We start from the raw sequence: 24,344 nt of genomic DNA on the forward strand, positions 1-24,344 counted from the left end.
TTATTTTTTAACTGGTTGAAATTTTGGAATATTTTTAATAACAAAAAAAAATAATGGATTTTAAAAAAAAGTTAAAATACCCTACTTTCAAAATTAAATATTAAATTATCTTATCAAACACAAGACACAGATGTAGTAGTGAAGTTGATTATTCAGAGTTGTTCTTCAGCGTATTTGATTTTGCATGTTTTTTATGATTTGAGTAATTTAAATCAATTTTTGGTTAGATATAATTTTATGAGGCAAATCAAGTAATATACCAAAATATAACTTCTAAATTAGAAATATAAATTTAGAAATAAAATTTAATTAAAATGTAGAAATAATGAAATTTTAAATTTTAAAAATTACATCTTGAAATCACTTTGAAACTTGGTTTTACTTCTTTAATCGTATTGAAACTTTAAACTTTTATTTTTAGTTTTTTTATTTTCTTGGGAGCTTGCTCCCTCTTTCCCATAAAAAAGAAAAAGAATAAATTGCATTTCCTAGATACAACTTGTCTTTTTTGAAATACTTAATGAAAATACATTAAGTTTGACTTCTAATGACTGTTTTATCTATTATTTGTCTTTTATTTTACCAACTCTTGTGGTTAATTTTGGCATCCTTCGTCAAAATATAATATTAATTGAATAAATAATCTTTTAAGCATAAAGAAAAAAAAAACATGTAACTTTAGAATAGGACAATCACCTTGACACTACCACTAATCTAAATTGACAAATTCCTAGAATATAATAAATAAATTCTTTTTCTGATATAAACAAACAAATAAATAAAAAGCTAAAAGATACATATTTTAAATCATCATTAGCATGATAATCCATACCCTATCCACCAACCTCAAATAAGTAGTTACAGTTGGATTTAATGTGATAAACTCGTGAATCTCCTCATTCTTCTTATTTTCAACAACCTTTGAACTTGTCGGATTAACTACTAAAGTAAGTGTTTTTCCATCCACATCATCTTCTTGAGTATTGTTATCCTTCAAATCATCTATTCCATTATGTTCATAATCCTTTCCAAGTTCCTCCACGGCTTTAGTTGTTTTAGGAATATACATATTTGAACCATTTTCTCATTTTATTTAGCCATTTGAGCTAGCTTTTGCTTCTTATTATTACATATGCAATCCTCAAAAGAATAACTAATCATTTGACTTGACATGATGAACATAATAATAGAATTTTTCTCATATTCAACTTCAACATAAAAAGCAAACTCATTCTTTTTAACAAAAACACATTTATTTAATTAATTAATTATTAAAATAATATTAAAATTTATTAAATAATTCTCTCTCTGTTCCACAATATTTATTGTAGTTGACCATTTAGATATATTAAAAAAGAAATATAATAAATGAAAGAAAGAGAATAATAATTTTACTGAATTAATATTTTTAATTATTGATTAATTCTCATTATCATAGGTACAAAGTGAATAATAATAATAATTTCGGAGTACTATAGATAATATTAATTAAAGATATTAATGATAAAAATAAATAATTAATGTTATGTTGAAAATAAAAAAAAATAAAAATTTTGGCACAATTTATATTATAATGTGAGAATTATTATAGAACCCAGAGGAAGTAGTACTTAATTAATTAAAATTGGTAAAAACAATGCATAATATTCACAAAGATTGAATAGTTGTTAGTATGGTTTTTCTTAAAGAAATTAAAAAATACTTTGTAAAAAAATGTAAATTGCCCATATTAAGTTGCTGATATCACTTTTCTGTAAAGGAGTTGGTAATTTTTAGAGTAATAAAGGTACATGTGAGTTGAATTTGGGACATAACTGTATACTTTGAACTTTGAACTCATGTTATTGTGAGATGTGAATTGTAACTTGTATGCTTACTATCAAGTACCAACTAGCAACTACTACTTCATTTATCTTTGAACTTTTATTTTGACTCAATTTGTCTTTGAACTATGCTAATTTAAAATTTGGCTTTTTTTTAAAATTAAATTTTGGCACATTAAAAAATGATAAATTTAGATTAACCACCCTTAGTTAATTAAATTAATTGAAAAAGACCTAAATTGATTGACGCCTTCAATTTTAAGAAGTAATTTATGGTTTTATAAAATTAAATGAGAGAAACCAAATTATGTGATCCCTGTAATTTCAATAACTAAAATTGTGAATTGTTCTAATTTAAATCAATAATCTGTCTGACAGCGACCATATGTGGGCACTCGGTGGTAGGTCCCATTGTGGCTATGATGAATATCGAAAAATGACTCAAAGTCTTTGCTCAAATTGCAAGAGAAGCGATTGGCTTATGAATAATTTTGGATAATAATTCATATCAATGATAATGATATATTTTGGATAATAAATTAATTACCTCATATATGTATGTAACTATCTATATAGAGGTGTTAAGGCAAATCAGTGACTCGTTAGAATTAGTTATTGGTCAAAAACTGTAAAATTATTTGTCCATCTCTTTACCCTGCCATATCAACTTAATAGAGACAGTCTAATTGCAATTTTTGATAATGCCAAATAAACAAATAATGGAGTCATAAAATCAAAGAATCATATTTCCACTAATCAGTTCATGTGCACAAAGTACTGGAAATCAACCAAACCATATTCAGAAAAGGAACAATGTATGTCACTGCACAATACAAGAAAATATAGTGAGTTTTCATTTCTATATATGCCAAGATACATGACCTAAATCATATGATTGTCGTGTCATAAAACGTGAGGGAGTTAAAATCCCAGCAAAAGAATAGCATTCCAATGCATTAATCATGCCATTTCATCAATTAAGTCGTTCAGAGGTTGCCCAGAAAAGTTTCAATGGTCTATCAATGCCGATTCAGTCTCTGAGAGAGGGGCTGCAACAACAAAATTCCCAACTCGTCAATTAACCAACATGAAAGAAGTCATAAACAGTTGCTAACAATTACTCACTCCGTCTCATATTATATCTCATTTGGAATATTTATTTGTCTCAAATTATGTCATTTTGTAAGATACTAGTACCAATTCAGCATTTATTACTTTTTTTCAATGCTACCCTTTTTTTATATGGCAGACAAATAATAAATGAAATAAAAGGATATTTTAGTCTTAACATATTATTTTGTAGTAAAAATTGGTATACGTAACCATTTTCTTAAGAAGTGTACACATTCCAAAAGAGACATGTAATACGAGACAGTTGGAGTATTCAGAAAGCACAACTCCATGTTCCTCTGGATTCCACTCCCTCCCAAACCCGGAAATGAAAATTCCAAAAATTACCAATAGATTTTTAAAAATTTAGAATATACATATAAACCCTTAATTAAAGAGTAAATAAAATACTCAAGTTGATCCTTGAAATTGTAGAATTGTATCATTCTACTCCGTCACATTATCGATATTCCAAAATGATCCTTAAAATAACAAAATTTTAATTGAAGTCATCCCTCCATTGGTATTTAAAGGGACGAGAATGATACTAAGTTGCTAATATCGGTAATGGATAAAAAAACTGGATGAATAATGTGAAGGATGCATTTGAAAACAGATTTAGACAGAAGGACAAACTTGATTAATATTTTGCAATTATAGAGACAATTTTGGAATATTATTGATACAACTCTACAATTTCAAGAACCGTTTTGAGTATTTATTCCAGAGTATTTACTCCAGAATTAAATTTCAAACAAGTAAGATATTTTAAAATCATTGGGTGATTAGAACAACCGAAAGATAAACTCTTGAAACAAAAACAGGTTTGAAAACTCAACATACCCAGCAAGTCTTCAAATGGATCACTCAAATTGTATGAGTCCATCAGCAGAGGTGGTGAGAAGACTTCTTGTGCATCCTCAAAGTCGAAAGTTGATCGCTGTGCATCAAATGTATCATTTGAACCAGTAAACGAGAGAAACCCATTTATATCTGGATCCAAATGAGAAAATCCAGTCTCTGAAAGAGGGACAAAGAAGTGCTCAGAACTTCCATCAGAATGGCTATCCCGAGATGACTCCGAATTGCATGGCTGCAATGACAGTGCTGCTTCTCTTACGGACCTCTTCAAATTTTGGATAAAGGAACTGTCGATACCTGCAAAATAGAGCCACTATGTTTCTATTAGCATACTGAATGAAATTCCCTCAAAAGAGCCACAAGCTCCAATATAATGAAACATGTCAAAGATGAATAATCAGTTCTCCTAAAATCTTGAGCTAATATGAGCATGATATATGGTTTAAAATCTCTTAGTGTAACAGCCCGGCCCCTCTTGACCGGCATGTTATTCATGATCTTGTCGCTCCCCCCTTTTCCCCGTTAGAAATTAGCAAACTTTTGCATTATGTGGAAATCGAATCCAATACCTAGAAGATAAGTATCATCGTTCATTCATTCCTACTACCAATTGAATGTTGCTAGTGGGAATGAATGAATATTTATCTCCTAGGTACTGCGTTCGATTCCCACGGGAGCCGAAGACTCGCTAATTTCTAACTGGGGGCAAGGGAGGAGCGAAAAGATCGTGAATAACAGTGTCGGTCAGAGGGGCCGGGCTGTTACACTTAGCATACCCCCTCATGCAAAAGTACTTTCGGCTTAGAATGGACTGTGCACATGCCCACTTCAGTTTGTGCTGAAATTTAATTGAATTATGAAAAATGGGGATTGAGGAGGGGCAAGGATCTAACTCCTAATCTCTTGTCCATAGAGGCTTTGATACCATTTCACGGACCAATTCTGCTAAAAGCATAAGCTATATGATATAGGCACAAGGATGGTTTTTTATCCCAAATTTTGTAAACCATAATCAAGTTCAACTGTCATGGAACCATTTCTTCGTGCCATCGAAGAGCAACTAGTTTTCTATAAAGCTAGGTACAATTATGAACAATGCGTAAAAATTTAAAGTTCAAGTTGTCTTCTTTCATTCTCTTTGATATGTGCTTTTTTCAGCAATGATTTATAGTCACCAATTAAGTTTTCCTTTTCTTATCATAGATAGCTTTGGTGATAACCATAAAAAGCACATCCAATGACTTAATTATTGGATCATTTGATATATGTTTAATGTATTTGTTGTTTACTATGTTTTTGTTGCAGTGATTTTTACTAGAAGCTTCAATGTCAAATAGCTACCTGTGAGTGATGAGTCTGATGACAATAAGCCTATTCTAACAATACTCAACCTCTTACAGCAATGGTTAAACCCATAGCCTGTGGTAGAAAAGGATTATTGTAGTGTATTAAGGTTCCAGGATTAACATTGTTTTAAAATGGATGGTTTTGTCATGGGTTTTATTGTTTTTTTAAGATGAATTTTTAAATTTGATGGTTTTATCATGGGTTTTATTTTAGATTTGAGTATATTTTTCTCTCCTCGCCCAGCTTCCCTCAATATTCTTACTAAATGTTTGAGAGCGTGGACATAAGTAGTTGTTAATTTCAACAATATTGAACATTCAAACATTGCACGAGAGCAGACGCTTCTGTTTCAATAACAAACCTCTTTCGTAATGCAGTGCAACTATATTCTTGAACAAAGGTTTATTTGACTGCCAAGTTTGTGTATGTTTTGCCTTAACAATTCAAACTTTGTTGACATGCAAAGGATATAATTTTTATATTCTATAAATCAATGTCGGTGGCGAACTGATTGGAGCAACAAATACAATGATAACTTGTACTGTCTATGCTATTGACAGTAGGAATGGACTGGGTGTGGTGAGGGTTGTCTTCAGTGAAAATGTATCAGTCTCTGACTGAGACTGAGGTGTGGAGGATTACTCATTAAATCAACAGGCAGTGCTTTGTTTTTGGGACAGGCAGGCTAAAATTGGTGGTTTGTTTGCTGAATTAGTGGTGGGTTGAAGAATGGTGAAGCAAAGGAGTGTGTATCCTGGTCTAATGGTGTTCTGAATAATACAATTTTAGATTAATAATTATGCATTTAACTCATGCAAAAATTTCACCCGTACTAAATACTAGTTATGAAGACATAACGCACCTTCTGAACTTGCTACTTCGTTATTTGAAGGAGCATCCAAAGATTCCCTATCAGAAAGGTTCTCTGTTTGGCTGTTTTGATAAGCATTACCATGCCGCCTTTGCACATTTCCAGCTTTTCCAGAAGATGGGGTCATGCTAAATAACTGAGGAAGTTTTAAAGTGGAGGGAGTAACAGAAACCTTGTCAAGCTGAACATTAGACATTCTTGAAGCCAACTCACCAACATCATCAGTGCTACTTTCCTGAATAATAGTAAAAATTGATAATAAAAAATAGGGCTAAAATCAGATCTTGTTTGGTAAAAGCATCAAAGAAGCAATAGTTTTGTCATAATTAAATAGTAGATTACCATCCTCCCACTACTCTGTGCTTGGATAGTTGATACTGACTGGCTATGATGTCTGCTTAATGGATTTGGAGTTAGATTAGAGGCCAAGCAGTTAACCTTTTCTGTACACTCTGATATGGATTTCTGTATTGTTGGGGCTACGTCTTTGAGTTGGTTAATAAGCACCTGCAAATGAATAATGCAACAATGTGAAATTCCTAGAGGGGAATCTTTCTAATATATGAACAGTAACTACATGTCAACTTTGTATAAGATACTAAACCCCTACTGTGAAAAGAGGGACGACATAGAGAAAAGACACATTCATCGATATATTGATATTTATCAGTAGAACCAGCTGATAATTTAAACCAATGTAACTCCACCATAGCACAAGATTTTATTTCTTTCTATATTTCTCATTGGACAAAGCCGACTGGTATTTGATAAGTATCCAAGCACTTGTAAAACTCTCCCTTAAAAGATACCAAGGGGGAAATGGAGCCATGGTTGTTAAATGTGTGTGTCAACTTGTGAGTTTGCACGATCTCGCGCATTTTTCATCTAGCAACATGGTGGCGTGGTTCAGAAATTGGTGGAAGAAGCGGCACAGAGAGGAAACACACAAGATCGTAGGAACAGCGATCTTAGTCCGCGTCAAAAATGGGGGTTTTTAGACCCGACTTGACCAAGTTTGTTTCCCTTACCCACTTGAGCTGAATGTGATTGCTCTAGAAACCCAACACTGAAGTGAAGCGGCTGAACATGAAAGGTAACATTTTGGGACTATGCATTTCAATACATCAATTAATTCCCAACTTGGGGAATTTCAATACATCAATTACAGGTTCAGTGTTTCTTCTTTACTGCTCTGAATCTCATACCATCCTTTCACATGATCCCTTCTATAAATCATTTGCACCTCTTTACATCTTATCTCTGCACTGTAATTTATAATTTTTATCTTTTGTGGGATCTTACATCCGTGTTACGATCTCACGATTTATGATTTTTCCTATAACTTTATGCATATACAAGTTCCAAAAAGATCAATAAACTAAATAGTGTCAAAAATCATTAAGGACGTTATTTCTCCATTCAACAAAAACAGCCGGTTCAATGAAGTATGGTAGAGGTTGTTTAAAAACTTTACCAAACGCACATGACAAATAGAAAATGAAGCTGCCTTTAGAAGCATTTCAACTTTGATTGGATTTTGCATATTTTAAAACATGTTTAACTTTTAATGCATCACCTGGAAGCTAGCCAAGTGTTGTTGATGCTCTGCAAGGGTTGCTGCTAAAGACTCGGCATGGCCACTTGAACCTCCTTCCTGTGCACTGCGCAATATATCTGGACCCTCTCCATCATTTGCTTTTGCCTACAGATGGTTAAAAGTTTCAATATGTAATAAATAAGAGTGAACAGTGTAATCATTTACGACTCTTGTGACTCTCAACTGAACATAATTGCATCAATAAATCAAATTGCCAAGTTTTTGGTGCAATACAGGTTGGATTATCTTATTTTTCAAGATTTAGAACTATAAACAACAAGCCTCAGTTATACAATTGTACAATATTGAACAAACATAATAAAAATATTGACATAAAATTATTTATTAACCAGTCATCATATTTTTAAGAAAGAGAACTTTATCATGATTTTATAGTTACATAACTCCCAGGTCTTTCTTGCAGAAATATAACCTTGACAAAAGTAAAATGTTAGCTGATAACATAAAGATGAGTGCATGCTCAAGGTTTGACAAAAGCCAAGATATTTGAAAGATTATAACAAAAGAAGTTTGGATTTTTATCCCACCAAACAAATGTCATTAGGTCAATACAAAACATGTAAGATAGAGGCACACATACAAGTCAGACACAGGTAACGATCATATACTTCAATAAATCTCACACCATACAAAGTTGTTATCAAATTCATGAAGGATGTCACCTCAGAAAGTAGTAAAAGGTAAAAAGACTGCACTTTTTTTTTCACCCCAGTTGTAGTCATAGCCAACTGATGGCATGAGATTTTAAGGATCACTTAGGTGTTAACTGAGTCTTTAGTCAATTGCAGCTGCAATTGCGGCTGTGTGTCTGCATCTCGGCGGCCCTACGCTACACAAAACAGTGTTGTGGCGCGGTTTAGGGTGGCAGCAGCTTTCTTCGAGGTGCAACCGCAGAGAAGATGAGGGAGAAACACAGAAAAGAAGGCCTCAACGGTTATTTAAGAGTGCATAGTCTAAAATACCCTCAATTTTTAAGTGCGCAAAGTCTAAAACTAAAATACCCTTGATGTTGGTCATTTTAACTAGGTAATTTATTTTTCTGGAATTTTTATGACCTTCTCTAAACATTACAAGTGCAGCACTCTGTTTTTGGAAACGCACGGCATTTCTTCTCAGTGGCCGTCCCCCCTGTTCCTTTCATCGCCACGATTCGCGCCAACATTCCCCTCTTCTCTGCAACCATTCTTCTCCTCCCTGTTCCTTCCTTCTCGGCAACTATTATTCTGCTTCTGTGCTAACAGACCCCTATTATGGCATCCTCTCAGTTCCTTTCTTCTCCCCCCTTTTTCTGTTTCTGCTTTGTGATTAGTTATATATATTTAATATGTGTTTAGCATTCTTCAACTTTTTTAGCTGTTGAAGTTGTGGGATTTTAGATAAAAGGAAGAGAGAAAATAATAAGGGTTTAAATATAATTGATAATAGTTTTATGCTAACTTGATTACAAAAGACTCAATATTAATCTCTATTTATAAAGAAACATAGATTCAATCCTAAATCAGGAACAAATCACAATAATAATGAGAGATATTCTAAGATATCTCTATGATTATAAATTGATCCTGAGAAATAACTCAAGATACTCTAATATAATATAAAAGATCTTATAAGATATTTTCTAATATTCTGACACTCCCCTTCAAGCTAAAGTTTACTAAGCTTTAGCTTGTTGCAAGAAAACAATATTTTGCTCCACAAAATAATAAAATAAGATGGAAAGGCAACTCAGGGATGCAGGTGAAGTCAGAGAGAATTGCTATAAATATAGCCTAGCCAGATAGCCGGAATGATCATCAGCATGAGAGAAATTCATGGCAAGCAATTGAACAAAGCAAGGTCTATTCTACTAAAAACAGCATTTAGAAGCTTTAAAGTAATAATACCGGAGACTCAAAATATTTAAACTTGAATTTGCTTCAAAGAGAGAGAGGCATGCTTCAGGGAAAGAAAGGCAAGGCCAGTACTTCTGACACAAAGATGGGGTCAGTGTATCTGGGACAAATTGTCAAGTTGTATGCATGCGGCTTGAAAGAAAAAACGTAAAACAGATCCGGAACCAGAAAGGAAAAACCAATCTAGACAACTAAAACACTGTCGGAAGGCGGGCAGATGCGCCTGCGGTCGAGGCTGTTGGCGGCGGCGCGTGGGATGAACACGATAGATCTTGGAGGCACGCATGGAGCAACTTTTGGCCTAAAAAATATGGGATTTGGGAGATTTCGCACACAATGGAAGTGGTTGTATCGGAAAACTTGTCGGAAAACTTTTTCAGCAGTGACGGCAAATGGCAAGCAGCAGACGGAGAATCTTGGAGGTAGCAAGAGTAACCGTAGCCCTAAACTAGAATACGAGGGCAGATTCAGAACCAGGAGGCCAATACAGAACCAGGAGGCCAATACGAGTTCAATGAAAGAGGTTGTGTCTTAAAAGGTTGTCAGACGCGCTGTCACATGCGGTGAAGAGCGGCGCGCAGATCTGATGCAGGGTGGCTTTCGGCGACGCGCTTTGACGTGTGGGCCGATCTAGAAGAGGTGAAGCTGATGGAGTGGTATTTTGCCGAAAAAGTCACCAGACAAGTGGCGGTGACGGCGGCAGTAGCGAACTGAACGGAAAAAAGTGAAATCGATGTCGGAATGTGTCACGACAGTGGTTTGAAAAAGGAATTATCATGTTGGAAAAGAGAAACTATGATTATATTACCAAACTTTTGGGAACTCGACAACGTAATAGAGGCAAGATCGTTCAAGGAGGATCGAAATAGGCTTTAGATACTATGTCGAAGTTGTGGGATTTGAGATATAAGGAAGAGAGAAAATATTAAGGGTTTAAATATTATTGATAACAGTTTTATGCTAACTTAATTACAAAAGACTCAATAATAATCTCTATTTATAGAGAAACATAGACTCAATCCTAAATCAGGAACAAATCATAATAATAATGAGAGATATTATAAGATACCTCTATGATTATAAATTGATCCTAAGAAATAACTCAAGATACTCTAATATAATATAAAAGATCTTATAAGATATTTTATAATATTCTGACATTAGCCATTATATGTGTGGTTGAAATTGCTTGTATTGTTTCTCTAGACTTTGATGTGGCAGCCATACCGCTACCTGCTACCCCAATTTGGAGGTCGGCTGCTACGCTATGTTGTCTACTTCTTACTACATAGATCTGAGTGAAACATTCAATTTAACACAGACCACCCCGAAATCATTTAAGATACAGAATTCGGATTCGGTTTCAAAGTTCCCAAATCCAAATTTGATTTTGGCCTTATCAAGCTTGACAAACCATGCTTAAGGCACAGCTCAGCTCAATTTTTAAAATTATCGCGAAAAATGACTGAATAGTGTGGCATGTGAAGATTGTGTGATGTTTACCTACAGTTAACCAAAGATCTGAATGAGGAAATTGATTCAAAAAGTTATGGGTTCATTTTTAAATAAATTTGATATTGTTTCAAAAATTAACATCTTCATAAAGGTGGCAGCACACAATCCAACATGCTGTTTTGGCAGTTTCCAAGTTCTGCCATTAGCAATTGGCGGCCATAAACCATAAGGCATAAACAACAATGAAAGAAAGGAGCCACAAGACCAGTTTCCACCATTTTAAAGGAAAGTTTGTAAATAGCATACCAGATGGAGTGACTGTTTGTGGATACGTTGCAAAGCGTGTGTCCATCTTCGTATAACTTCTGCTACGTCAACAGTTTGGTGGACTCTTCCATTTCTGTCATCAACTCTTGCCGATGTCTCATTGCTAAACTGAGATCCATCAATCTCCTCATTGTTGTCCAGTTGCACTGAAGGAAAATCCCCAGACTGACCAGATAAAACATCTGAATAAGGAGCCTGGGAACTCTGGTCCATTGCTGCAAGCAGAGATGATCCAGAGATTCGGTACCTGAAATTTATGTACAAAAATGTTAGCCGGAACATTTGATCTACAGGTATTGGAAAGGCAAGGTAAGCTGCATCCTACATTACCTATGTTCCCGATGAGCTATCAAGTCTTCAATAGGGCCCGATGCAAGAACTTCATGTTGACCTGTACATTAATATTGACAAAACTTAAATATCGTTATTAGCCAGCCTTTCTTAATATAACAATTTTAAAGAGATAAAATAAAAGAACAAGCCATGATTGTAGGTGGTGGGCAGACAAAGTGTCGAACCTTAATATCTTAAATTGAGAGGATGACAATACCAATGTTTTGTCATAGGCACTTTCTAGGTACAAAAATAGAATGAGAATTTAAGAATTAATAAAGTCAAAATTGACTTCGAAAAACAGCACTTATGCAGAGCTAAACACAGAAAAATGGCATGTGCAGGTTAAAGTACAATGAGAAGAGAGAAAAATATTATTATTAGTCAATTAACTAATGAAGAATGCAATTATAAAAATAAATCCCAACCTCAGAAACTTATAATTAATTAGCTTCCCAATTCCCATACTTGATGAATCAAATCAAACTTAAAACATTAATTTTTGCACTTACTTTTACGAGCTAATAAAGACTCCCATAGACGAGTAGCCTTTGAAACTAAATGGGAATTCTGACTCGAACTGGATACGAGATCATCCCAGAGTTCTCCTTCCAATTTGACTTTATTCCTCATGTCGTGCAGTTTTTCCAGCTCTTGTTGCAAATAAGCCTGAATTCAGGTTTTACAATAAAATAAACGCTTAAAAGAAAGATGCATAAGGAATATTCAATATTCTTGATGGGGAGAGGGAATATGTACTGTATCTAAAATATAGTAAATAAACTTCAGCTACTGATGCACCTCTTCAGCACATAAGCCACGAAATTCAGCAGTCATTTCATGAGCCAAATTAGACCACATAGCCTGCCGTTGCACAGCCATTTCTGCATTTTTTAAAAATGTCCTTCTTTCAAGGGCTATTCTTGCCTGTTAAAGACCAAAGACTCAACTGAGTTACTTAAGACAAAGTAGCTTATCCACATAAGAACATGAAAGAAAAACCAATAAAGAAAAAATAAATAAAAAGATATATAACATTTTTATGATCATGATGAGCAATATGATAATGAATTGCTGAGGAAATGGTCAAAGTAAAAGAGGCATTGATACTTTTGCACCAAATCAAAGGTCTTAGAAACAATTACTCCCTCTTTCTCATATTAAGTGTCTTGTTCTCAATATTTTGTTGTCTCAAATTATGTCATTCCATAATTTCGAAAGAGTATTAATTACATTTTTCCAATAACATCCATATTTACTTGTATCTCAACTACACTGCATTAATTAGTCACTCCATTTAACCCCAATTACAAGGACATTTTAGTAAAAAAGGAATTATTTTACTTTGGAGATGAGGAAAATTAATGGCTTGTGCATTACCATAAACAACACTTAATATAAGATGGAGAAAGTAGACCAAATAGTCAACTCTCTTGTGTAAAAACAAAAAATTCAGACTGACAATTTTTTCATTCCGTGGAAAACATGCCAAACCAAACTCCTCATAAGTGTTGCAATTATTACAATGACACATGAAAATAATGATAGTCAATTCATCCTTTTCTAATGTTTTATGGATTATCACTAATACCTTTGTAACTGGAAGTAGAGTAGCTGCATGTGAGAATGCTACATCAGTCAATGGCATGGGCAGTGGGTTAGATGCTATGTCAGAAGTAAATGTCCGTCGATGAACCTCTCGTAAAGCATGCAAAGAAAGTTGCCACAAAAGCTCAACAAACCTACACCAATATGTACATTCAAATAATTTTAGAGGCTTTAACAGAATCCAGACATTGAAGCTTCTGTAACCAGCTAACCACATGAGATTACCTCATCCAATTCAAATATAACAACAACAATAGAAGCCTTTTCCCACGGTGGGTCAACTCCTCTTTGGAAAAACCATTTAGATCTAAGTCATTTCTAATGGTTTCACTTAACGTTTTTCTCGGTCTCTCCTCAAATAATCAGACTATCATCCATCTAACCAATACATCTTACTAGCCTGGGTTTCTACTTTCTATTGGCATTTGCCTCACATGATTAACTACTTCACCCAAAATTCTACCATATTTTCCTAGATAGGGTCCATCCTTACCTTGTATATTCACTCTCAATCCTATCTTTTTCTATATGTCCACAAATCTACCAAAATATTCTCATGAATGCAACACTCAGCTTATCCTCTTTTGAATTCTTTTACCACCCAATATTCATTATCATAAAACATCACAAGAAAAATATTCTTATTTTCTGAAATTTTCTAGGAGGTAAAGTTCGAGTTACTCAGTAGACCCATCTTCCAAGTAGTTTGCTCAGTGCAGAAGTTCTATAATCTATTCAGTACTAACTATCCACGAATTTCACTGACTACTCAATATTGTTCACTAACTACAAAAGCACTTCAATCCTTTCGACCAACAACTCACAAATCTACCTATATACTAATACTAAAGTATAAAATAGTCTAATGGAGATGCATTGTCAATGTATATTAATTTTACACTGACATCCTAATGAGAACTCATCATATATTGTCACATAAGTCCACTTTTTTACCACATTTTAAAAATAACTCAAACACTAGATTCTCATTAAATGTCAGTGTAAAAGTTGATTTCCCCTACTTCTCTGAAATTTCGTACACGCAAGAGGGGCAAAACATTCAACTATAAAACAAGCACAGATAACAAATCAACTTAAGGCCCCTTGTTACAACTTTTTTTGTAAAAATTCATTTTTGAAAGTTTTTCTCTGTTTGTTACAGCATTTCAGAATCTAAAAATAATTTAAAAACAGTTTCTATCGAGAGAAGTTATTTTTAGTAGCTTCACAAAAAAAAATCATTTTTTTATAACTGACTTAAAAAAAAATGTTTTCACTACAACATACAAACACAAAACAGCTTTTGCTTTTCTTAAAAGTCTCTAAAAAACAATCAATAAATTATTAAAAACCAAAATCAATGTTTTACAAACTCTAACAAACATTAACCTTCTACCACTAACAATTACATTAAATTAGAATACCATTACCAACCTAGGTCCACAACAAGTAGCAAGCGAAGAAACTCTGGAATTGCTCCTAGGAAGTGCTCCCTGAGACTCAAGCTCACTAATAATCCCTTGCACAACCTACCAAACACATTCCATCACATCACACCGTTCAAAAAATCATTCCACCAAATTCATTCAAATTCGAACTCAAATTCAATTTCAGTTTCAATTTCAAAATGAAAAATAAATAAATATACAAATCCATACCTTACGAAAATCACGCGATTGTGCAGAATCAAAAATCGGCCAAACCTTATCAAAATCCTGAAAGATCGAGAACAAAAACAAAAAAAAAGTTAAAGTTACAGATCATAGAATAAACGAAATATCAAAAATCCTGAATAGTGAGATATAGTACTTTTGAAGATTGAATTGGTCCTCTAAGAGAAGAGAGAATGAAATAGAGAAGCTGTTCTCCTAATTTAGGGTTTGAATGACGGAATGCTCCAACACGAGGAGTTGAATTCGATGATCCAACTCCGATAATCGATGGATCCAAACCTAATAACAAACAGTTTGTGTACATTGCACTTTCTAGCTCGATTTCTCTCTCTTTCTCTCTGTCCATCGTCATTCCCCTCTCCCTCTTTCTCTCTCTTCTTCTTCTTCTTCTTCTTTGTTCTCTCTCTCTGCGTTTCGTTCGGTTCGGTTCGGTTCTTTCTTTCTCTGATCCTCTTTGCTCTGTTGTGTGAGATGCAACTGTGTTGTGATTTCTTTTTTATTTTTCGATTTGAAATCCGTTTCTTACCTGTTATTTTTCAAAATAGTCATTTTTAAAAAAAACATATACTTTATTTTCATGTCAAAAATATATTTTTTAGCGGCTCCGAAAATTACATTACAATTTTGTATTTGGTATTTTGTATTATAGTGTGCCAAACAAAAAACAAGTTCCGATTAATTCTTCATATTCTACTTTGAAAATGCGAAACGACACCGTAATTTGAAAGGGAGGGGTGATTTTTGAATTTGGAGGCTAGTGGGTGTAGTAACTAACACTGTATTTTGGGAAAAAAGCAGACTTTGCCGATCGTTGCCGGCACGACTTGTTGTCGTTTTGTTTAGAATTTTCTTATGAGTAAATAAACATACTAGTTCTTAATTAAAAGTGTGTCACAACATGTCAATTTAATCCTTCATTTACAAAAGAGTTTTAATGAGGTGCAACGATATTTACATGATTGTGTAATTATAGTTATTTAATATATTATATAATTTTTAATTAAATATATTAATATTTTGTTTGTTGGTTTAGAGTTATTATGGATTGATAATACTATAATACATCTCTATTAAATTATTTATAAAATAATAATTTTATTTTATTAAAAAATATATCAATTAATTTAATTTGTTTTTTAATCTATAATTTAATTTTAAATATTTTATATATATTTTGATGCAATTAAAGAATAATTAAATCGATGTATATGTTTTATTTTATTTTTTATAATAATATATGTGTTTTTATTGATTTTAATGATATTCATTAGATAAATATTTTGCAAAAAGTATTAAATTAATTGTGTAAAAAAATAATAATATTGATTGATATTTTTCAATTTAAGAAATTCAAAGTTCATTCAAAGTAGTCCTTAGTTTTTTATATTTAAAGTTAATTCAAAAGAAAAGTTTATTTGAATATAATATGATTGAATTGATTTTTTATTTAATTTAAAAACAGTTGTTTCATAAACTCAAAACAAAATACAAAAATATGTTAATAATTCTTATTTTTGTTTTAAAATTAATATGATACCATCAATTTAGACGTAAGTACTACTTCAACAAATACCGACCATTATCACCGTTGCCATCATCACCGATCGTCATCGCTATCACCACTCAATACACATTACCTTTATAGTCACTTGGGTTGAGCATCAAGTATGGGTGTGTTCAATTCCAACTTTTCAAGTCATCCAAAATCGAGCCTACAATTTATATGCTCCATATCGACTAGTTTTTGCATCGATTTATGCGGGTTTAGTTGAATGTGGATTTGTAGGTCATGTGAGTGAGTTGGTTTAGATAATGGACTTTTAATTTCATATTGAAATGTTAATTTTCTTTGACTTTTTGTTCATTTGTTTTTAAAAAATATTTTGTTAAGAAAAATAATACATTGAACTTTCAATGTTTTTGTAAATACTTTAGTAAGTTTTTATCAAATAGCTCATTTATCATACGAGATATGATGACTAAATGAGATTGAGAGACTCGTCTTAAAAATTTGAGATTTTGTATCTATAGTTTTTGATGTAGCTAAATATCACTAGAAGGGGGGTTGAATAGAGATTTTGCTGTTTAAAAATAGTTTTCACGTGTTTTAAAAACTATCCTCTTGCAGAGGATGGCAAGCCCGAGGATGGGTTTTTCAAAACCTTCAGATTCAAAATGAGTTAAAGAGTGAAGGAGAAATATAAGATTGACACACACTGTTTTTATACTGGTTCACCCAAAAATGGTTACTTCCAGTCCTCACACCCTTGTGAGATTTCACTAATGTTCAAAACAGATCAACCTCTGACCGAGGATGATTACAACTTGTGTATTCTCAAGCTTCACCAAGCTTACAATCAGATTTCAAATATTTCCAAGTGTACCTCACGTGGAAATTACAGTGTGATAAGAGAGTGATTGATTCTAAATACTTTCTCAAAAGATTAACAAAGATCTAATGTAGGATTTGTAGAAAGTATGAAGATATAATGGATGTTGCTTCTTGAAAGCTTTAAGATCTTTGATCTTTTTTAATGCAATGCGTTGTTCTATTGATGAAGATCAGCTTGCTGCAATTTATAGAGGTCTTGTAATGTCCATTTCATATGCCAAGCCTTTTATGACCGTTGGAAAATCCATTTGAGAATTGCCAAGGTTTTTCTTCATATTTACGAAAATGTCATTCAGCTCATTTGAAAATATGCATTCCATGTTCAAGTACGAGGTAGCTGTTTTCTTGGCACTTGGGGACACGAGATGTCCTTTTCTCTTTCCTTTCTTTAATGTTTGAATATTGTGTGGAGTCATTTTCATTCTCTTTCTTCAATGCCTTGAAAAAGCTTCACATGTGAGCTTTTTCTCTTTCCTCTATTTAATGCCTTGTAAGAACATGTGATGTCCTTTTCATTCCTTTCTTCAAGACCTGTGAAGGCTTCACGTGAAGGTTTTTTCTTCTTTCCTTGCCTTAAGACATGTGATCAATTTATTTAGGACTTGTTTGTTGTTGCCTTTTTGAAAATTGACTTTATAATCCTTTTAAATCACATAATGGTACATGTAGCCTTTTTGCCTATGACATGATGAGTTGCTTTCATAAAGTCTTGGAATGCTTTTCAAGATGTTGACTATAGGCACATGCTAATATCATCATTCCTCGTACCTTTCTTTTGCATTCTTGCTACTTTTCTTCAAAGGCCTTTCTTTAATCATTTTTTAATAGTATTTTGCCTTTATTGAATGAATCAAACAATTCATTCTTTAATACTATTCTGCCTTTGTTGAATGAATTCAAATAATTCATTCTTTAATACTATTCTGCCTTTGTTGAATGAATTCAAATAATTCATTCTTTAATACTATTCTGCCTTTGTTGAATGAATTCAAATAATTCATTCTTTAATACTATTCTGCCTTTGTTGAATGAATTCAAATAATTCATTCTTTAATACTATTCTGCCTTTGTTGAATGAATTCAAATAATTCATTCTTTAATACTATTCTGCCTTTGTTGAATGAATTCAAATAATTCATTCTTTAATACTATTATGCCTTTGTTTAATGAATTCAAATCAGCGAGGATGCAAAACTGCAGTTTCCTCATCTCGTGAGGTCATCCTCGGCATTTTCATACTTAGCATTTAACTCAGAATTTTCTTCTTTTTCCTTAATGAATGATAACGTGTTTTCTTATATGAATACACTCAAAAGCACATATTAGTCATTAAACTCAATCATAATCTTTTAATTAATTTTGTTATCATTAAAACCAATTGAGAGAGAGATTTTGTCTCAACAATCTCCCCCATTTTGATGATGACAAAATTCTTTAGATTATGATTTTTGTTTTATGTAAGAATGAAATAATTAAACTCCCCTTCAATCATACAAGTGATAATTTTGAAAAAATTTCCCTTTTAACATTCAAGTAAAAACAATTTTTGAAATTATGCAATATTGAGGAAAGTAGAGCATTCATTAACACCTAAAATAAATTCCAGCAACTTAAGCAAAATACCATAGGTTCATGAATTCAGCCATAACATCCAGCAAACATAATTTGAGTTTAAACATGCTATCAACATAAGACAAAATATAATTCATAATCTGACTCCCCATGAATTAAGTCAACATCAAAATGTATAATAAAAATTAAAACAAAGTCATTCAGCGGAAGATGAATCTTCAGATGATGAAGATGTAGAGTTGGGGGCAAAAGAGAACTGGGGCGGTAGCACAGGAGGTTGATCATTTGCAGCAGCTGATGAACCCAAATATTTGGTAACCCATTCCAGAATGAGTCCAAACTGAGTGATGGTTTTTTGAAAGTGAGAAAAGTTAACCAACAATTTCTTTTGGTCTTTCCTAATGGTCTTTAGAAGCTTTAAAAACCTTTTGTTCTCAGTTCCTGCCGATTTCATGCTTGTGGTTGAGTCATTACGTGCCCTTTTGGATTTTGAATTTTTAGTCTTATCCTTGGAGAAATTTTCAAAATGTGGAGCCAAATGAGATTTGGATTTTTCTTGTAAATCCGGATCAGAATTAGATGGAGCAATATTTGGAGAGATAGGAGAAGAGTTCAGACTTACTTGAGATGGTAATGTGGATTCTTCCGCATGCATGTTCCGATGATGGCTTTTTGAAGAATGATGATCATATGATACGTTCAGATCAAAGAATAAATCTTCACCATCCTTAACTGAAGGAGCGGCAGTGTGTGGTGATGGTTCCTTACTGACTTGTGGAGATTGAGGAAGTGTTGAGCTAGCGGAGTTAAATGAGGGGGTGCGAGAATGAGATAGTGGAGAGGCAGACTTCTTCTTCTTGGAGGCAGTTTTCTTCTTCCTTGAGGTGGGGGTTTGTTCAGGCATATCAATGCGCATTTGTTTGATATTTTTCATAGAAAAGAAATTATTGCACTGAATACTCTCTTTATCATCAAGGGGTACCTTAAAGAACTTAAAGATTTTGGTCAAGATCATCCCATAGGGAGCTGATCGACCCACAATGGCAGCATTCAACATGTAGCTAAATATGATATTGCCCAAATGAAGGGGTGTTCCAGTCAACAGATGATGAATAATCAGAATATCAAGTTCAGTTACCTTTTCATAACTCCCAGCTCGAGGCACTATCGAGTGAACACAGATGTTGTGATAAATCCGACACATAGGAGGAAGGTTTGAGGCTATGAGAGGTTTACAAGGATCGATCAGGATATTTTGAAGAACTGAAGTTCGAGTGACCATATACTGCATATACCAAGTTTCAGCAAAACAGTGGGCTCCAACATCTTGTATGTCAAGGATTTTACATAGTGAAGTGGGGTTTACGTCCAAGTGTACTCCATTAAGTACAAAACTGAAATCAGGGCTTCCTTTACAGCCATTGCATGCAGCATAAAATGCCTTTACCAGCCGTGGGTATTGCGGTTCATTCACTCTAAAAAAGGAGGTCCATCCTAACTTATCAAAAACTTTTACAACATTAAAGCCACTATTTTTCAAATTGATTAGGTCAATGTGCTTGCCATGAACCACATATTTGTTAAACCATTTTGAGGTGTAATTTAACTTCGAATCTGTGGAGTTAAAGAGAGGAACAGAAGTTGGTTTGGATGAACGAGATTTCTTTGGAGTCGGTTTACCTTGTTCAGATGATTTGGTTTTTGACCTTTTTGGAGTGGAAGGTTTGGAGGATGATTTAGGAATTGATTTAGCCGAGGTATTTCCTTTGGAATCGTCCGAATCAATCACATGCACAGTAGAGTCCTGAGTAACCTTTTGTTTGAATGAACAGCCCCAGATTGAACTCTTGAAGATCATCTGATGGATGAGGCAGTGGGTTTTGACGATGAAGGTTTTTTGGTTTTTTGAGAAGGAGGTTTAGGAGGTGCCTATAGGAGGAGATACTGACTTTCGTTTTAATCCTTGTCCAGCGGATTCAGAGCTTGAGTAGTTTTGTGAGTCAGTTTCTGGATCAAAAGGAGACATTTTTCGCTTGGCAGTAGTTTTGATGCGTGCCATTGTTGTTGAGAGGAAGAAAACGGACGAGAATGTTATTCGTGGTGAAGAGAGAGAGAAAGGGAAACTGAATAACTTGGGAGAGAGAAACGAATGGAAGAGAGAGAAAAAAAATGGAATACAGAGAGAGAATGAATTAAAAACAGAGAGAAAATGGATTAAAGTGGAGAGAGAGAAGGAAATTGAACTAAAAACGGAGAGAGAAAAATTAAATGAGAGAGAGAGAATGTGAGTGGGAAGTTGAAAACGTGAGAGAGAGGGAAAGAAAAAACTGATTGATTGATGGAGAGAGAAAGAAAAATCAGAAACGTGAGAAAGAGAGAGCAGACGGGAGTCGTTGATGAGGCGTGATGATGATGAAGTTGGAATCATGATGAATTGCATTTAATGCAGTCTGCGCATTTATGATGAATGAGAAGTATCTAACACGTGCCATCCATTTGACCAATGGATAAAAGGAGGCATGCGCATGGCCTTGACTGATTTGTCAAGGAAAGTTTCACCTAAAAGTACATAAAGTCTTCCTATCTAATTTTTTGACTTTATTTGAGGGATCAGATTTGCCATATTTTTGCCACACAAAATTAAAATAATAAAAGCAAAAAATAACATTAAAAATAACAAATAATTAAATAAATAAAAAATAACATAATTAAATTATTTAAATAACTTTGGGAAAATTTATGATGGAGAGTTCTTCTAAGATGAATTTAAACCGATCCTCCTGAATAGGTTTGGTAAAAATATCAGCCAATTGATTTTCAGTGTCAATGAAAATTAATTATATATCACCCTTTTGAACATGATCTCTTATAAAATGATGTTTAATTTCAATATGCTTGGATCTTGAATGTTGAATGGGATTTTTAGAAAGATTAATGGCACTTGTATTATCACAGAGGATGGGAATTTTTGTGTACCTTAAAGAGTAATCTTCTAGTTGATTCTTTATCCATAGAAGTTGTGAGCAACATTGAGCAGCTGATACATATTCAGCCTCTGTAGTTGAAAGAGCAATAGTACTTTGTTTGTTGCATGACCAACTTATTAGAGATTTACCCAGAAGTTGGCAAGCTCCGCTGGTGCTCTTCCTTTCAACTTTATCTCCAGCATAGTCGGCATCACAATAAGCAGTGAGATCAAGATTTGAACAGTTTTTGTACCAAATTCCCAGATTAATAGTGCCCACAAGATATCTAAAAATCATTTTTACTGCAGTAAGATGAGATTCTTTAGGAGAAGATTGAAATCTTGCACAAAGACCGACTGCAAAGACTATGTCCGGTCTACTTGTAATCTTCTAGTTGATTCTTTATCCATAGAAGTTGTGAGCAACATTGAGCAGCTGATACATATTCAGCCTCTGTAGTTGAAAGAGCAATAGTACTTTGTTTCTTGCATGACCAACTTATTAGGGATTTACCCAGAAGTTGGCAAGCTCCGCTTGTGCTCTTCCTTTCAACTTTGTCTCCAGCATAGTCGGCATCACAATAAGCAGTGAGATCAAGATTTGAACATTTTTTGTACCAAATTCCCAGATTAATGGTGCCCACAAGATATCTAAAAATTCTTTTTACTGCAGTAAGATGAGATTCTTTAGGAGAAGATTGAAATCTTGCACAAAGACCCACAGCAAAGACTATGTCCGGTCTACTTGCAGTTAAATATAGCAAGGATCCAATCATCCCTCTATACTCTTTTTCAGATATTGGAGTTCCTTCATCATCTTTGTGAAGTATGGAGGAAGGATGCATAGGGGTTCCCATACTTTTGGCTGAACTCATTTTGTATTTGTTGAGTAGATCCTTGGTGTATTTTTCTTGAGATATGAAGATGCCATCATCTCTTTGTTTGATTTGCAAACCAAGGAAGAATTTTAATTCTCCCATCATACTCATCTCAAACTCACTTTGCATGAGATTGGAGAAATCTTTGCACATTACTTCATTTGTTGATCCAAATATTATGTCATCGACATAAATTTGAACAATCAATAAATCTTTCTCATGAGTCTTCTTGAAAAGAGTTGTATCAATTTGACCCCTAATAAATCCATTCTCTTTTAGAAAAGAGCTTAACCTCTCATACCAAGCTCGAGGAGCTTGCTTTAAACCGTAAAGAGCTTTTGAGAGTTTGAACACATGATTCGGCTTCTTCAAATCTTCAAAACCAGGAGGTTGACGAACATACACTTCTTCATTTAAGAACCCATTCAAAAAGGCACTTTTGACATCCATTTGAAATAGTTTTATACCTTTATGAGTAGCATAAGCTAAGAGGATTCTTATTGCTTCAAGTCTTGCTACGGGTGCAAACGTTTCATCATAATCAATTCCTTCTTGTTGATTGTACCCTTGTGCCACTAGTCTTGCTTTATTTCTAATGACTTCTCCATCCTCATTTAGTTTGTTTCTAAATATCCATTTAGTCTCAATAATGGATTTATCCGGAGGATGGGGTACAAGATTCCATACCTTGTTTCTTTCAAATTGTGAGAGTTCTTCCATCATAGCTTCAACCCATGATTTGTCACCAATAGCTTGATCAATTGTTTTGGGTTCAACTTGTGATATCATGGCCATGTTGGTAGTGTTTTCCCTTAGAGAATTTCTGGTTCTAACACCATCTTCAGTATTCCCAATGATTAGATCTGGAGGATGATGTGTGATTGTTCTCCATCCTCTTGGAGGTTGCTGTGAGGTTGAGTCAGACTCATCCTCATCATGAGGATCGGGTACTCGAGAGGATGAAGGTTCATCTTCTTCATTTTTGTCCGATTTTTCTAAACATAAGTCATCAAACTCATCAAAAATAACATGCATGGATTCCTCCACAGTTTGAGTCCTAGGATTATATATTCTATAACCTTTTGACGTTGTGGAATATCCTAGAAAAATTCCTTTATCAGATTTTGGATCAAACTTTCCCAAATTTTCTTTATTATTAAGAATGTAGCAATAACACCCAAAAATATGAAAATAGGAAATATTTGGTTTTCTCCCTTTCCATAGCTCGTATGGAGTTTTGTTTAAAATTTTTCTAATGGATGCACGATTAGAAACATAACAAGCAGTGTTAATGGCTTCGGCCCAAAAATATTTTTCAATATTGGCTTCATTTAAAATGGTGCTAGCCATTTCTTGTAAAGTTCTATTTTTCCTTTCAACAACCCCATTTTGTTGACGAGTTCTTGGACAAGAAAAGTTGTGAGAAATACCATTTTCATTACAAAGATTTTTAAAAGATTCATTTTCAAATTCACCCCCATGGTCACTTCTCACCGAAATAATTTTTGAACCATTTTCGTTTTGAACCTTTTTGCAAAAATGGTGGAACGCCTCAAAGGCTTCATCTTTATGTTTCAAAAATAAGACCCAAGTAAAACGAGAGAAGTCATCAACAATAA

General features: G+C 33.7%; 1 protein-coding gene across 1 annotated transcript; it reads right to left on the bottom strand.

The window, feature by feature from the left end:
• Nucleotides 1-2,543: 2,543 nt before the first annotated feature.
• Nucleotides 2,544-15,444, bottom strand: LOC101494854 (AUGMIN subunit 6). Its single transcript, XM_004489519.4, has 13 exons — nucleotides 15,055-15,444; nucleotides 14,904-14,960; nucleotides 14,680-14,774; nucleotides 13,229-13,379; nucleotides 12,439-12,564; nucleotides 12,150-12,306; nucleotides 11,635-11,695; nucleotides 11,284-11,551; nucleotides 7,589-7,714; nucleotides 6,355-6,519; nucleotides 6,004-6,247; nucleotides 3,777-4,091; nucleotides 2,544-2,872 (listed from the first exon to the last, which is right to left on the bottom strand). Exons 1-13 carry the CDS (start codon nucleotides 15,268-15,270, stop codon nucleotides 2,832-2,834), a joined length of 2,022 nt encoding a protein of 673 aa, XP_004489576.1. The 5' UTR covers nucleotides 15,271-15,444; the 3' UTR covers nucleotides 2,544-2,831.
• Nucleotides 15,445-24,344: the final 8,900 nt, after the last annotated feature.

The sequence above is a fragment of the Cicer arietinum genome, chromosome 2, assembly GCF_000331145.2.
Source record: "Cicer arietinum cultivar CDC Frontier isolate Library 1 chromosome 2, Cicar.CDCFrontier_v2.0, whole genome shotgun sequence".
NCBI lineage: Eukaryota > Viridiplantae > Streptophyta > Magnoliopsida > Fabales > Fabaceae > Cicer > Cicer arietinum.